Below are 15117 nucleotides of genomic sequence, written 5' to 3'. Positions count from 1 at the left end.
ATTGGCAACCAGCACCAATAAATTAAAAACTAACACTGACTTAGTACAGTAGTTTTACTAAAGCTTTTTTGAACAAAAAATTGAAATTAAAACAAAATGTATTTTTCGTACATTTTGTGACAAAGCACAAACAGCACAAAATTTGAAAATTGTTACAGTATAACATCGATTAACTCAAACTGTAGAAAATAAATAAAAAGTTTTTCAATTAAAGTTTACGAAATTTACAAAAACGCAAAATCAACCTCGAAACACTTTTTATAGAAGGAAATTAAAACAAATTAATAAAAAAAATTGTTGACTTATTTTCTTTTCAAATTAGACTAAAAAAAGAAAAATAACCAAACCAGACTTGAAAAAAAAAACTGCATTAATTTGGTGAGATTATTAGTGTTCCGATGTGTGTATTTTAACATCGATTTTCGGTTTCGCTGATCGTGTCCCATCACTGGTCCATGAAGTTTGTTACATTATGTCATTCTAATCAAGGTAAATTTTATGGAGTATAGACACTGCGCGTAATTGCCACGCTCCGAATAAATGAAGTTGCAATTTTGTTTGCCAAGCTGTTAAAATTTCAAATAATCGATAGGGTAATTTTAGAAACCAACATAAACAACTATTTTTGTTGCACGACTTTTAATAAAACATTATACATTTACCAAAAACAAACTTTTTTGTTCTACTATCTGACACGCTTTTAGATATATAAGTAAGTAAGGTTGCGAGTTCAAATGTGCAAGCGTCCTCCCTGATGACCCCCACCACCGCTCCTGCATTTTGCATCGTTCCGCACAGAGTTACCACTGTTTAGAATGATCTATTTCAATATTTTTACTTTTGAACGAAAGTAAAATCTGATGAATGGAACAAAAGTTTGTTTATTACGATGTAAATATAATACTGTCATGTGAGGTTATTAAATTTAACAAATAACCCTATATACTGAGACCTAAATGCAGCTGACGCGGTCGACGGTTCTCCCACATACAAAAAGAACGATTAGCACCATGTGCCAGTGAATAACACAAAGCAAGAACTCATTTATGTCTTGGATAGAATCGCAACAACTAGAATAAGTCTTGACAAACTGGATCCATATTTCGTCGCCTCACTTTTTCAATCTCATATCTTAAAGAACAAAGTTACTGAAATGCATAAAAATGGATCGTATATACAAATTTTGCAGGCTGGTTTCACATTATATTTCCGTCATATTCACACACTGGCTATTACCTATTCTTAAAGTAACGCATCCACATTAACACCTTTTATAGGAAATTTATAATAATCACTCTTTACAGGACACGAGTTTGGGGAAGTAAGGCGTCGATATATCAAATTTCTGGAGCGTATCGTACGATACCTACATGAAAATGTTACATGCGTCAAAACGGCTTCAATATCATGCATATTTGGCACGATCTTTTTTCGTACACCAAATTACTAACAGAAAATGTAAGCTAACAATAACTGAATATTTTTTAAGGCTTAATACGTAAGTACAATAATTATTGTATAATTATGCAAACTATTTCAGGCAAATATAATGTAGGTACTGTACTTATGTTTGATGATGCTTACAGAGATGTAATACATATTGAGGAGCATACAGCCCAAAAAGGTGTGTCACCAGTGTAAGCAACAGGTCTGTATTTTATATATCATTTAATTTCAAATTCATCTTGCTAAAACGAATTTGAAAAAAATAGCAATTTACAGGACAGTTAATTGTCGATTTAAGTAGAATCGTCAATAATAAAATGGCAACACAAGCGGTAGATGGGGGACATTCAACTGTTCGAAAAGAGAAGCGGTCAAAAAACGCCTTGTTTAAAATAGATACGTGATATAAGAGTGTATCTATCTGATTATAGTGAATTACCAATCTACCGTTAATACTAAACATTTGTTTGTATCAAGTAAAACAAAGCCCAATGGTGCACCATTGTATTGTACTAAACGCTTTACAAATAAACTCTTTCCTTCTTACATCTTTGTACACATTTACAACTTTATCTGCAACTTTTTTGTACAAACCTGAGTAGTGCTGGAGCCTTTACCCTGACCAGCGTGTGTGGCTTCCTTCCGCACGTGTGGCGATTGGACCGAAGGTTTTAAATACGAGTACAAATATAATATGAAGGGAGTGATTCCGTAAGATTTATACTGCAAAAAAACGTGCAGTGCAATGCAGTCTGAACGGGGCCTTTACAGGGTCACGGATGACATAACGAAACGTTAGTATGTTTGAAAAAACAAATATACGCGATTTAAATCCGGTAAAATAGTTTCATTTCCTATATGTCATATATAGGAAGTGAAACTATGACAACAATCGCGAAAACCTAAGAACTCGATATGTCATAAATAATCACTCTTTTTATGATACGTGGTTGAGACAGTAAGTAATAAAAGAAAAGTTTACACAACAGGCCAGCCACATTTGTTCTAAAAGTGATAGAGAAGAATTTTATAAAGGTTTCTACACATAATGTATCTATTCACAAATAAAGGCACCTTATGGTGGGTTTATAATAGTTGTCCAATGGTTTCACTACAATTAGCAGATTTGGGGCCCTGGTGTGGCAAAGGACGCGGTTTGAGTACAGTCGCGTCCAAGGACTTTTTGTGTGTGTCTGTTCTTTCTTTGTATCAATAATAATAACAAACTTGTGAAATATTTTGACAACAAATATATGAATAAAAATGGTAGTAAAAACATGATATTGAATAAAATAAGTAAAACTTATTTTTCATCACACTGGCTCATAAACAGTGCCATAACATGCAGGCAAAGACTGCTGTAATGTGCTGAACTACGCCCACGGGCTTTTTTCATTACATTACCGCCTTATTTTTTATTTAATACACTGTACTTGTCTTATACGTTAAGTTTAAGCAAAAAGTTTAATGCTCGAAAAATCCGAATTACTTTATACAAGCTTGAAAATTAGAAAAAAAAACTAAACATTTGATAATTTAATTTTATAAATTCAATTTCTGCAGACTTCTTAGTATTTTGAAATGATTTATTTTATACATATTAATTACCTATCTATCTATATATATATATTATCTTTACCATCATGGCTGTATGCGTTTTTGCCTTTTACATTTTAGTTCGAGTTGCATTATCTATGGAAGAAAAGCTGGTCATTTGTTTATATAAGAAAATCCTGCCATTTGCAAAAGCTTTGTTGTGAAGCCGTATTTATTAATAAAAGAAATAAATTATTATAATAGTTATTTCCTCGCAAATGTGATGAAAAATGTTGCATATAGCACGGGCGGTAAAAAAATCCAAACCTCGAGTCATTGAAGCCATTCATACACAATGTACTATTTTTACACGCCAACTTTTATATAACTCGCATTTTCATAATTAATTATGAACCATAAGATACCTTTAACTGCAGATGGACATATTATCATTCCTCACTACAAGCATAAGAACAATTTTCAGGGACACATATTTTCGATTTAGTACTTCACATTTTAAACCGTACCTCGTATTAAGGTCTTCCTAACAATGAGTTCTACTCATATAAAATAAAAAAGGTAAACATATAACGACTAGTGAAGAACGTACCCTTTTCAAATCTGAGTGAAACGATATTTCCTAGTCAATTAGAACAAAATTATCAGATACTGATAATACTGCTGTTAGTAATACCGGGGTATATTTAACCTTCTACCTAGGTAACTCACAAATTGAAATTTTTGTTCTATAGCCCTATATACAATACAATATTTCGTAAAGGATATTAAACATTATACTAAACGCATCCAGTATATAACCAGAAATAGAGACGAAATGTCATTTAATTTGTTTGAAAACTATTCTGCCAAATCATTACGGTCACAACTGCGCTCCGATTGGCCAGCCCGAGTTCGAAACAATTGACAGGTCGACACCAGTGTTTCACTTCAATAATAATAATGGACGAAAATTGAAAAATGACATTTAATTACCGATTAAATGTGATTCCGTTTGTTTTGTAATTAAATGTTTTGCAGTTTTTCCCGCACCGCTGAATGGAAGAGCCCCCTATTGTTAGAGATATTGTCTTTATTACAATAAATACAAAATATTTTTGGAATATACGGAGACGTACACACATGTCAGTTGTTGGCGCTGTACTATTTCAGCTTTCTAATTTGTGATTTCAGCGCGAACGAGAGTTGATATTTAAAAGTGATGTAAGACCCATTTACCTGATGAGTTGCCAGGGATGGATGGCCTGATTTCGTCTCGATTTCTAGTTATATACTCGATGACTACAGTGAGCTTGATATATTTTCCTAGCGTGTTGAAAAAAATTGACTTCTGTCTTTGCTGGGAATGTACCCAAGCAATTTTGAATTGTACTGTACATGTAACAAGCTTTGAAATTGGCTTCAATTATCAGCAAACAATTTTTACTACTAGTGAGAATAATTTATTAAAGAGGCTTGTGAACGGGGTCACTAGCCCAATAATTTAGTCGGTAAAACCTTGTATAATAAGGAGTGATCGAACTTGAGGGAGTTAATTTAGCTTTACTAAAAAATAACGTGGACAGTCCCTTCTACAAATCTCAGGACTTCTCGGACCTGACTAAATTTGCATATGCATATTATTTTTTTAAATTTTAGTACATTGGCGACAAATTATTATTTCCTATTAAGTATTTGCTATAAATTGGACGTAGTTAAGGAAAAAGGATCCAACCCACAAAATTATTAAATAATGATTTATATGTACCAAACGGTTCCTAAAGTTTAACCTCTTAGATAGCAAAAAAAATACAACATATAAACGTAAACAAATATCTCTGGAGTTATATGAAATTCTAAGTTTTGAAAATAAAACGAGTAAGCAACACTTTGAAACTTCAAACTGTCATATCTCGAAAGTGACTGGATGTGCATTGGATCCTTTGTTTAACTACGTCCGATTATTGTCTCAAAAAAATCATATTGCAGTTGTGTTTCTATAGGTACTTCCGTATTTAAATACTTTTGCCATTTAAAAAATACACATTATACAACCTATATTTTAGAATGTTTAGACAATAAACAGCAAAAAAAATGAAATTTTATATGCACTAATGACAAAATGAGTATGTCCATACTAAGACGTTCATACTTTAGTAGATTAACTGCCTCAATTCCGATTGCTGATAATAAGACAAGTATGGCAATGCAACATTGCAATGGTATTTGTATGGTTGCGCTAATCTCGCGATGCATTCACATTGCATAGTGCTTGGGTCCCAACGCGCCTTTCATTATTATCCGAATGTGTGCATGCGTACACGGCGCGCGGCAAGCGCGCACACATACAAGCCGCGCTGTTACGTTTGTATGGAGTTCCCAATTTGTCTAATTATACTAAGGTAAAACTAAGATCATTGGCACTACCACATAAATGGACCACACCACACAATGGAACCAAGCAGTGGAACCAAAAAGCCCCAAAGTAACGTCATTTGTTCAAAATTTCAATGGATTGGACGCGGTGATATTGGTACACTTTGAAGATGTCTGTTCTTTTTACTTAATTCAGTCATAGTCCCAATCAAAAACTTGGAAATAGTTAAAAATTGCCGGAAGTCTAAATCCATTTTTCTCAACAGTAGTAAAAATTGTTAATAACACTTGTAACACAGTGGAATAATATAAAATTCACTCAATACTTAGACGTTTTATAAACTCCATTTCTATCACCTTGATTCACTTTTACAATATAATAAACATCACTATTAGAAATAATCCACGTCACTTTTGTCGATCCACACAATGTTTTTCCACTGTTTGTCATCATCTCATTCAAGTCCGAACAGCCAGTTGATACCCTGTGCTAGGAATAGAATTAGTGGCTGCCAGGCCACTAGCCAACGGATCCAGTCGAGGAGTTGACCATACAGGATGTGCGGACGGTCCCAGCTAGATGTTATGTTAAGGATATCATGAATTAATGTAGTTGGATGAACATAGAATTTTGCACAAGCTGTTGGTTCTCATGCCCAGCCTTTCAAATGTAACTGCACGAAGTTCTCTGTCTGCAAGTAAATTAATGTTATTGGACCCAAAAATAAACATAGTTACGCAAACACACCCACGTACGCACGAACGTATGCACGCACATAACTGCACATGTCATGCATGCTCAGATGCACGCACGCAGCAGTCATGTGTGATGTTTAAATAATGAGTAAAAGTTAAAAAAGAAACATATTTATCAGTGTCCCAATGCCAAAATGCGTGCGTGTGTGCGTGTGTGCGTGCGTACGTGCGGGCGCGCGTGTGTGTTGTGTTGTGTGTGTTAGGCGTGGGCGAGGGCGTGTACTTTTGCGAACGCGTGTGCGTGTGTGTTTATGCGTGTCATATGTGTGTGTGTGATTTTAAATACGTCTCATGCACGGTGCTGAAGCGACGCCTGCGTACACTGAAATGTTCTAGTTACTGTAGCTGCATCGTACATCCGTAGCGCTTGGCGCTGGCCTACAATGAATGGCACTCACGCGCACGCTTGCTATTAACGTGCATCGATCCTGTCTCGCCAGTGAAACTATGTATTCTCGTTATAACGTATATAAGCGTACATAGTTAGTGTAGTTCATTTCACAAAGCATCATGTCAGACATACAACAGCAGGTTCATGGATGTGGATATTTTTTGTAATTCGTTACCAAAAAAAACTAAAATTACTTTACTATAAATTGTTGAATATTAATAGTTTTTAAGATTTCAACTGCATTACAAATTAAGGAAACTCTAGGTCTACTTTATATATATTCGTTAATATAATAATAGTTTTATATCGACTGTTTGTTTCTTGAATAAATAAATAAATAAATTGCATGATCCCGGTGACGTTTGAGATTTCAAGTTTCTAGAGATGTGGTGATATAAAATCGAATTTTAATATCTTATCGAAATAATTTGTAACGAAGAAAGAATCGATTAACAGAAAATAATTTAGGAACAAATAATTAACAAAATAAAAACGATTCAATTATTATTGTAGTAAGTTACCAGAAAATCCATACAATAAATGAAAAAGTTGGCAACAACGAAACGCAATTTAAACAATTACTCCATAAACAAAAGAAAACGACCCGCACACAAGGTGTATGCACTCTTAGGGTGTATTTCCACCAGTGAGGCGAAACGAGACGAGACGAGGCAAGACGATTTTTAAAACTTGTATGGCAAAATATCAATTCTCTCTTAGCGCATCTTCCTTGGAAATGGTCGGGATTGACGAGGATGCGAGACGAGATTTGAAATATTTGTTGATGTAACATTGAACCGTATTGCTGCCTACATAGACTCTTTATTAACTCTGCAACGGAAACACGATTCTGTGTGCTCGCGCATGCTCGCGATGACTATTAATTTCAATTGCGAGATTGTGTGATACAGTCGCGTGCATTGAAATGTAAACGTTCACACATTTTCGAAATTATGTAAATATTAGATATTTTAAAAAATGTACCTTGTGCTGTTTTCAAAAATATGTAATCACGACGCCATTTTAAAAAAGGTATACTTTTAATTCAGAGAAAAATAAACAAACTACAGTCAATGAAAAATATATAGTCCTGGTGTCATACGTGTATCCATATTATTTTCGTAAATATTTATACAATGCATGTTATATATTTATAATTGCATTAAAATGTACACGATTACAATTGTGATTTTATCATAATCATGTAACCACTTTTAAAACATCGCATCATGCATCGTTTTCAAAAATATATATACACAATATAGTTGCAATATAATGTAAACATACCAGCGCCATTTGTAATCTTTTTATGTGTATTTTGCTAGTTCGTAATATTTAATTTTGCCCTGGGATAAAAGATTATAAAAAAAAGTTATTTTCGAAAATGTTCTTTTTATTTTTATTTATTTATTTATTTTATTTTAGAGGGTACAAACAGCTTATATTACAACATGATTATTTCTTCTTACAGTATCTTCATCTGATTCTTCTTCCGTTAACATATTTAATAATAAGAATTTGCGGGACATGGTACTTTAGCCGCGTGTTTATCGCTAGACGAATTAAACAGCACTGTCTTCACTATCCAAAGACCGGGCGTGCTCGCGCGTGCTCGAGATGGCAATTTTTGGTGGAAATAGGTCAGCGAGATTTCAATTCTCGCATCGCCTCGTCTCTCCTCGCCGATGGAAAAGCACTTTTATAGACACGAGATAAACAATAGTCAATTCAATCAAATCAAAATCAAATTTTTATGAAAAAATATATCGTTTTACGCATGAAGCAATTTACTTTTATCTTTACAATATAATTTTCTTTGTACTTAATATACTATAATTTTTATTCAAAATTACAACTGCAACAAGTATTGTTTGTTTTGATATATTATCACAAATTTAATATTTCTTTTTGTAACCTGATTCAGAGATTACTTAGAAACAGTAGGTATGCGTGCAACGTAAAAATTGGAAATTTCACAGGACTCGTCCTATGTGAAATGAACTACAGTTTAGAGCGCTATAAAATACACTTTTAAGCTCCATGATCCAGACACGGGTTTTATTCAACTACCTACTAAATACCAACTAAGACGCCTCCTAATTACAAACGGTTGAGTTTTAAAAAAGGATACGGATTGGTGAACATCCTCTTTAGGTCGACCTTCTCCTTGCAGTATGGGCAGGTCTGTTTCTTGCCCACGATGCACCATCCGCGGATGCAGAATTCGTGGAATACGTGCCCGCATGTCAGCTTGTACGTGTTCTCTGGAAATCATAACAGAGGATCCATTTTTTCTTCCATACAACTTGGGCCGAAAGATGTACCTCAAGTACTATCGTACATTTTTAACTGACTTCAAAAAAAGGAGGAGGTTCTCAATTAACTGTATTTTTTTGTATGTATGTTACGAGATAACTTTACGCAATTTTTGCATTTGCAATTGGTGAACTGACTTTCAGGATTCTTTTTTTGTTCAAAAAAGGGTACCTCAGTACTGGTCCCATTTACGTTTCAAGAAAATATTCTACCTATAATAAATCCGGTTTCGCGCACTTTCCGGTATCCGATTTCAATAAAACTTGGCAAACTTTTGAGGTCGTCTTTTTTTATAAAAAAAGTTATTGTGTAAAGAAACGTAACCTTATGTTGTAGAACATAAAAAAATTGAGGCCATCCTTAGAGCGATGCCACACGATGCGTTATTATAACTTGTTGTTATAATGCATATAAATTAGAACTACATGCCACATGGTGCGTTGAGACATGCGTGCGCATTGAACAGGTCAGGAGACGAAGCGGGGAGGGGTGCGGCGGTGCGTAAGTAAGCGGCGTTACGTTGCGATACCGCATTGCTCGTGTGGCACTCGTTGTGTTTAAATCATAGTGTTGCGAGGACGCAACGCACTGTCAGCAACCGATTAGCATCGTTCTTGGATGCGTTGCACACAAGCAACAAAGCCTATGCCAGAAGCTATGCCGTTAATCGAATGAGATCGTTTTGCGTATATCTCTGCGCACTACTTCAAATGAATTCATTGTCCAATTGGTAATATGTAAATAGCTTTGCTAACTTGACTATAATGCCGCAGATAAAACCCTCCGGCCTCTTTTCTTCTCATTACCGACTATGGTTGTAAATTAAGTTTATTAATTAAATTTACGTGCAAGTGTGATGAAAAACATTGTATATTTCACGGGCAGTACCGGAATTACTAACTTCGACTCCGAAAGTTTAATAATCTCGTCCGTAATTCCTCATTTACCGCCTTCAATACACACTGCACTATTCAATTTTTATTGAATTGATATTTAATTATTTTATGTGAAATTACTACACTAATTTGTTATAATTATTAATACAAAGATCGAACAATCAGAAAAAATTATAACAAACTAGTGGAGTAATTACACATAAAATAATTGAATCTCAATTCAATAAAAATTTAAATACAATTAATAGCGACATCTCTAGCCGGGTCTAGTGACGAAATAACATAGATTTCTTCTTTCTTCGCTACGGCTAAAAAGTCGTTGAAAAACCAAATACAAAAACACGACAACAGGCACATAGAAAAATTCGTAAGATCCGCTGGTTCGTTCCGCAGCTTAGTTGGTATAGCGTCTGGCACGGTATGCTAGAAAACGTCGGTTCGAATCCGGCCGGATAGAAGGATTTATTTCTGAGTGTTCGATCTTTGTGTTAATAATTATAACAATGTACTATTCGTTAATTTCAGTACCTATAACGCCTTCCTCGTTGACAGCGACGAGCAGCTGGTTGCCGCAAACCGCACACACGTTACTCTCAAGCTGTCGTGTTGGGATGCCCTCTTGCGTGTAGTACTGTGAATAGAATTAAATATCATTTTCATCATACTTGTTCGTAAACAGTGTCATGGCATGCAGGCAAAATCGACCGAAATGTCCTATATTATGCTCATGGACTTTTTCTCTACATTATCGCCCTATGGATTTTTTACGTCAAGATTAAGCAAAAAGCTTCTATGTTCAAAAAATCTGAAAGTATATTTCGCATAAACTTGAAGTATAAAAGCAACTAAACATTTTCAATTTAACTAAATTCTACAAATTTATCTTGTGAATAGGAAATGAAACTATTTTTCCGGATTTAAATCGCGTATATTTGTTTTTTTCAAACAAACCGACGTTTCGGGCCCTTTACAGGTCCCATGGTCACGGTTGACGGTTGATTTCCTATGTGTAACAATCGCGAAAACCTAAGAACTCGTTATCTTGTGAATTCAAATTCTGCAGTATTTTTAATATTTCGATGCCTTACTTTCTTAAACTCTTGTCTTAGAGTCGTATTCTAGAACTCTACTCAATGCTCAAGTCAGGATCTGAGTATGATTTCAAGCACTGGAAATACGACCCTAATGGCAGGGACTTGAGTATGATTTCGAGGGCTTTAATCCATACCCAAATACTGACTTGAGCATTGAGTAGAGTACTAGAATACGACCCTCTAAGAGTGATTATTCAGGAGATGCCAAAATTTTCTATTTATTTTAAATTCGTTATCAACGGGGTTAATTTGGGTGCATTACTTTAAGAATAAGTAAAAGCCTGTGTGTGAATATAAAGGAAATGTGATATGAAATCAGCCTGCAATATTTGTATATACAATCCATTTCTTCCATTTCAGTAACTTTGTGCTTTAAGATACGAGCTTGAAAAAGTAAAGCGGCGATTTGGAAATTATTATTTATTTATTTTTGTTTTATTTTATTGCTTTGTGTAGGACATTTAGCCAATTAATTATTTTATATCTAATACATTGTGGCTGCATATGCGTCTGTGCCTTTGTTAACATTTTAGTTCGAGTTGTATTATCTATGGAAGAATAGCGGGCAATCTGTTTAAAAATAAAACAAAAAACTCGCCATTTGCAATTTACGTAAATGTTGTATTGTGAAGGGATGCTTAGTCATACAAGAAATAAATTATCGTTGTATCTATTTGCTCGCACAATTGATGAAAACCATTATATGTACCACGGGCGCTAAAAATTACAAGCCATTGTCTTGAAGTTAATGCAATGATGTGAGATATTGTTTACTGAAAGTAAATTAACATTTATAACTCTATGCTTCATTGCAGACTATAAGTTATATAGGCGCCGCTCTAAGCGACATCATGCGCGATTTTCGCAGATCGATTTATAGCTGCGGCGCGAGAGGCTAGGCGCGGAGGGGACAAATGTACGAACGAACGAAGGAGATCTCACGACCCAGAGCGGCGGTCGCAAAAACAAGATATTTCATATTATTCGGAGCGGATTTTTTTTGAATTGGTGACAACCCTTCTGTACTCTAACTGCCTCTGTAGCCGAACGGTTACAATGCCGCTGCCGGACTGCCACGCAGAGGTCTTAGGTTCGATTCCCGGGCCGGGAGAAATAGGGTGTAATTTGTGTTTGTCTATGTATGTGTCCATGGCACCCGCGACACAGGGTTTCCTGGGCTATGTTGAGTGTGCGCGTTATTATTATTATTTGATATGATGTTTCATATCTACGTGTTGAAACATATTATCAAAACTTTGTACAGTCAGTCGCTTGTAATAATATAAAACTTAACAGGATATTTCCTGCATTCATCGTACAAAAGTATTGACCATATTTATACCGCTCTTTACTTGTGTATTCTTTTTCTCGTATTCAAAATATGAACTTATACTTTCGAGGCAAAGAAGCGCCACTTTTAATAACGCCATGTCTAAACACATACACCGCTGTCGCTACTGAGTGTACGTGGCAAGGACAACTCGCCGCCTGCCGCCGCCGCCACACTCTTCGCGTCGCAACTAGCTAAGCCAGAACGAGTTCTGGCTAAGCCCTAAATGAGGAGCCAGAAACGCTTGTCCAACTTGGTATGTAACAGTTAATGTAACTTGCTGGTATGATAAGAAGCAACTTACACCAATAGAAGCAGCCATCTTATCAGAACAGTACTCGGCCACGTCTCGTCCCAAAACACCAAAATAGAGTCCGTAGAACAGGAACATGAGCGCCACGTCCATCCATTGCTGTGGCTTGTGCCCAAATATAATGTTGACGCCAAGGAACGTCAGCATCATCACAAAGTACCCGAACACGCCGAGAAAGCAACTCACTTTATATATGAGGTAGAACCATTTGTACACTAACCTGGAAATATTCAGAATAATAATATGGATTATGTTCGCTGGTTCTATGTATGTTGAATGTCCTTGGAGATAGACTTAAGAGATTTTTGAACGAACAGATATTTTCCTGCATCTGTCACAGACTACTTAATAGTTACTATGTAACAGATACATCACTTTCAAAAAAAATCGAAACTACTAAATACTACACTATAATAGCATACTAAATCTGAATAACGACACAAGGCGCTCACTACGAGGAAAAAGGAACCTAAGCACGCGGTAAAGGAGGTGAAAATAACGTTGCCCGCCGTGTGCAGTCTTGCGGAACCGAATGCTCATAAACGAAAGAATTGTATGAACGCTTGCGCCGAGGTAGGCACTTATCGCGTGACGGAGTCCTGCCAAATGGTTACCATGCTGCACTACCACGTAGAGGTCCCGGGTTCGATAGAAATATTTGTACGGTCTACATTTATTGCAGCAGTAGAGCTCCTTGTTAAAGAGTTCGTCCAGGGAAGTACCTTTTGTATTTCAACTGAACCTTACTGTGTTTTGGATTGGAAGGGTAAGGGTGCTGGTACAAATGGAACTTGTCAACTTATGTCTCAGGGCGTGGGCACATTGGTAGTGTCCCTAAGATTTTTGCAATTTAAATACCTGAGTGGCACTGCAACTGTTCGCTTACCACCAGACGCACGACTTATTCGTCCCGTTACGTGGTATTTTATATTAAAAAAAATGTATTGTGAGTTTGAGTGTAATTTATGGTTGTCTGTGAGTCGATGGCACCCGCGACATAGGGTTTCCCTAGCGCGGGGCTATGAGTGCGTGCGTTATTAATATTATTTCAATCAGGTTGTACATTTGTAAACTTTGCTCTTCAAATGAAGAATCTACTTTATAAAGTATATGTTACTTCTATGTAGTTACCATTCACGTGCAATAAGGATAACGCATCATATTAAATGTTAAGAAAACATATACTATAATAATCATAAAGAATAGTTAATGGTAATCATGACCTTATTAATGTTTTTTGAAATCGTAACAGAATTTGACTAAGCTCTCTGATAATTTATTAATACACTAAAACATTATCACGCTGTTCCATATTAGTATGTAACAGAGTGCGCTTTAGTAGCATAGAATCTGCTCAATCAAAATTAATACAGCAATAAATAATAATAATAATAACGCACTAGGGAAAGCCTCTATCGCGGGTGCCATGGACACACAAGGTACAGGCATCGAGTATATAACCAGATATAGAGACGAAATGTCTTTTAATTGGTTTGAAAACTATTCTGCCACATCATTACTGTGACAATTGCAATCCGATTGGCCAGCCCGAGATCGAAACAATTGATGGGTGTTGTCAATTGTTTCAGTTCAAATCGACCAGTTTAACTTGAGCTTTGCTATAATGGACAAAATTTTAAAAATTACTTATAATTTAATTACCGATGAAATGTGATTCCGTTTATTTTGTAATTAGATGGTTTGCTGTTCTTCCCAGACCACCGAATGGAACAGCCCCCATTATTAAAGACATTATCTTTATTACAACAAATACAGAATATTTTTGAATATATGGAGACGTACAAACATGTCATGTAGTTGGCGCTGTACTGTAATTCAATTTTCTAATTCGTGATTTCAGCGCAAACGAGAGTTGATATTTAAAAGTGATATAAGGCTCATTTACCTGATGAGTTGCCAGGGGTGGATGGTCCTTATTGTGTCTCTATTCCTGGTTATATAATCGATGGGTAAAGAATACAACCACAAATTACACCCAAACTCACGAGAGAAATAAATGTAGGCCATACAAATATTACTCCTGGCCCGGCAATCGAACACAGGACCTCTGCGTGGCAGTCTAGCATGGTAACCGATCGGCCACGGAGGCAGTTAAATAACATACCTAGGAGTAGTAACAGACATTGGTCGGATTGAGGACTTCCTTATGACAAGTGCGGTGAGCAATGTGAATGTTGACCAGATTGTGATAAACCGCCACCAGCTATTCTTCAGACTCATAAATACGGGAATAGACCACATCGCACACATTGTGAAGAACTGCAACATACACAATTTTGGTATAATAAATATGTTAACAAAACAAACAATAATGAACAGGAAGGATGTTTATAATTAAATTATGGTAAATTAGAACCAATTTATATGAAATTTAACAGCAAGATGACTGATTTTCTTTGAATTTAGATCAGAATACATGGTACAATCAAGAGCACATCAATCTTATCAATTTCGATACCTCCAATGATCACTATACTAACTTAATTTTTTGGTCATTTTTACATTCTTCTAAAAAAATTAAAATTAGAAAAAAAAAACAAAAAAACGAATTTAGTGAAAAAATAAAGAAACAAAAACAAAATAAAAAAGGGATGACCAAAAAATTAATTTGGAATAGTGTTCATTGGAGGTATCATTTTGGACTT

General features: G+C 35.5%; 1 protein-coding gene across 1 annotated transcript in view; it reads right to left on the bottom strand.

Moving 5' to 3' along the window:
- Positions 1-4950: 4950 nt before the first annotated feature.
- Positions 4951-15117, bottom strand: part of LOC113240593 (RING finger protein 121) — a 12393-nt gene continuing 2226 nt past the window's right edge. Inside the window, exons 4-8 of the mRNA XM_026477933.1 lie at positions 14577-14731; positions 12443-12671; positions 10243-10345; positions 8634-8766; positions 4951-5931 (exon numbers count right to left, since the gene is read on the bottom strand). Coding sequence (XP_026333718.1) covers positions 5811-5931; positions 8634-8766; positions 10243-10345; positions 12443-12671; positions 14577-14731 — 741 coding nt within the window. The 3' untranslated portion in view covers positions 4951-5810. The remainder of the gene's footprint in view (positions 5932-8633; positions 8767-10242; positions 10346-12442; positions 12672-14576; positions 14732-15117) is intronic.

Source organism: Hyposmocoma kahamanoa, unplaced genomic scaffold, assembly GCF_003589595.1.
Source record: "Hyposmocoma kahamanoa isolate Upper Pololo Valley unplaced genomic scaffold, ASM358959v1 157, whole genome shotgun sequence".
NCBI lineage: Eukaryota > Metazoa > Arthropoda > Insecta > Lepidoptera > Cosmopterigidae > Hyposmocoma > Hyposmocoma kahamanoa.
Note: the sequence above shows the minus strand (reverse complement) of the source record. Positions and strands in the feature narration are given on the sequence as shown.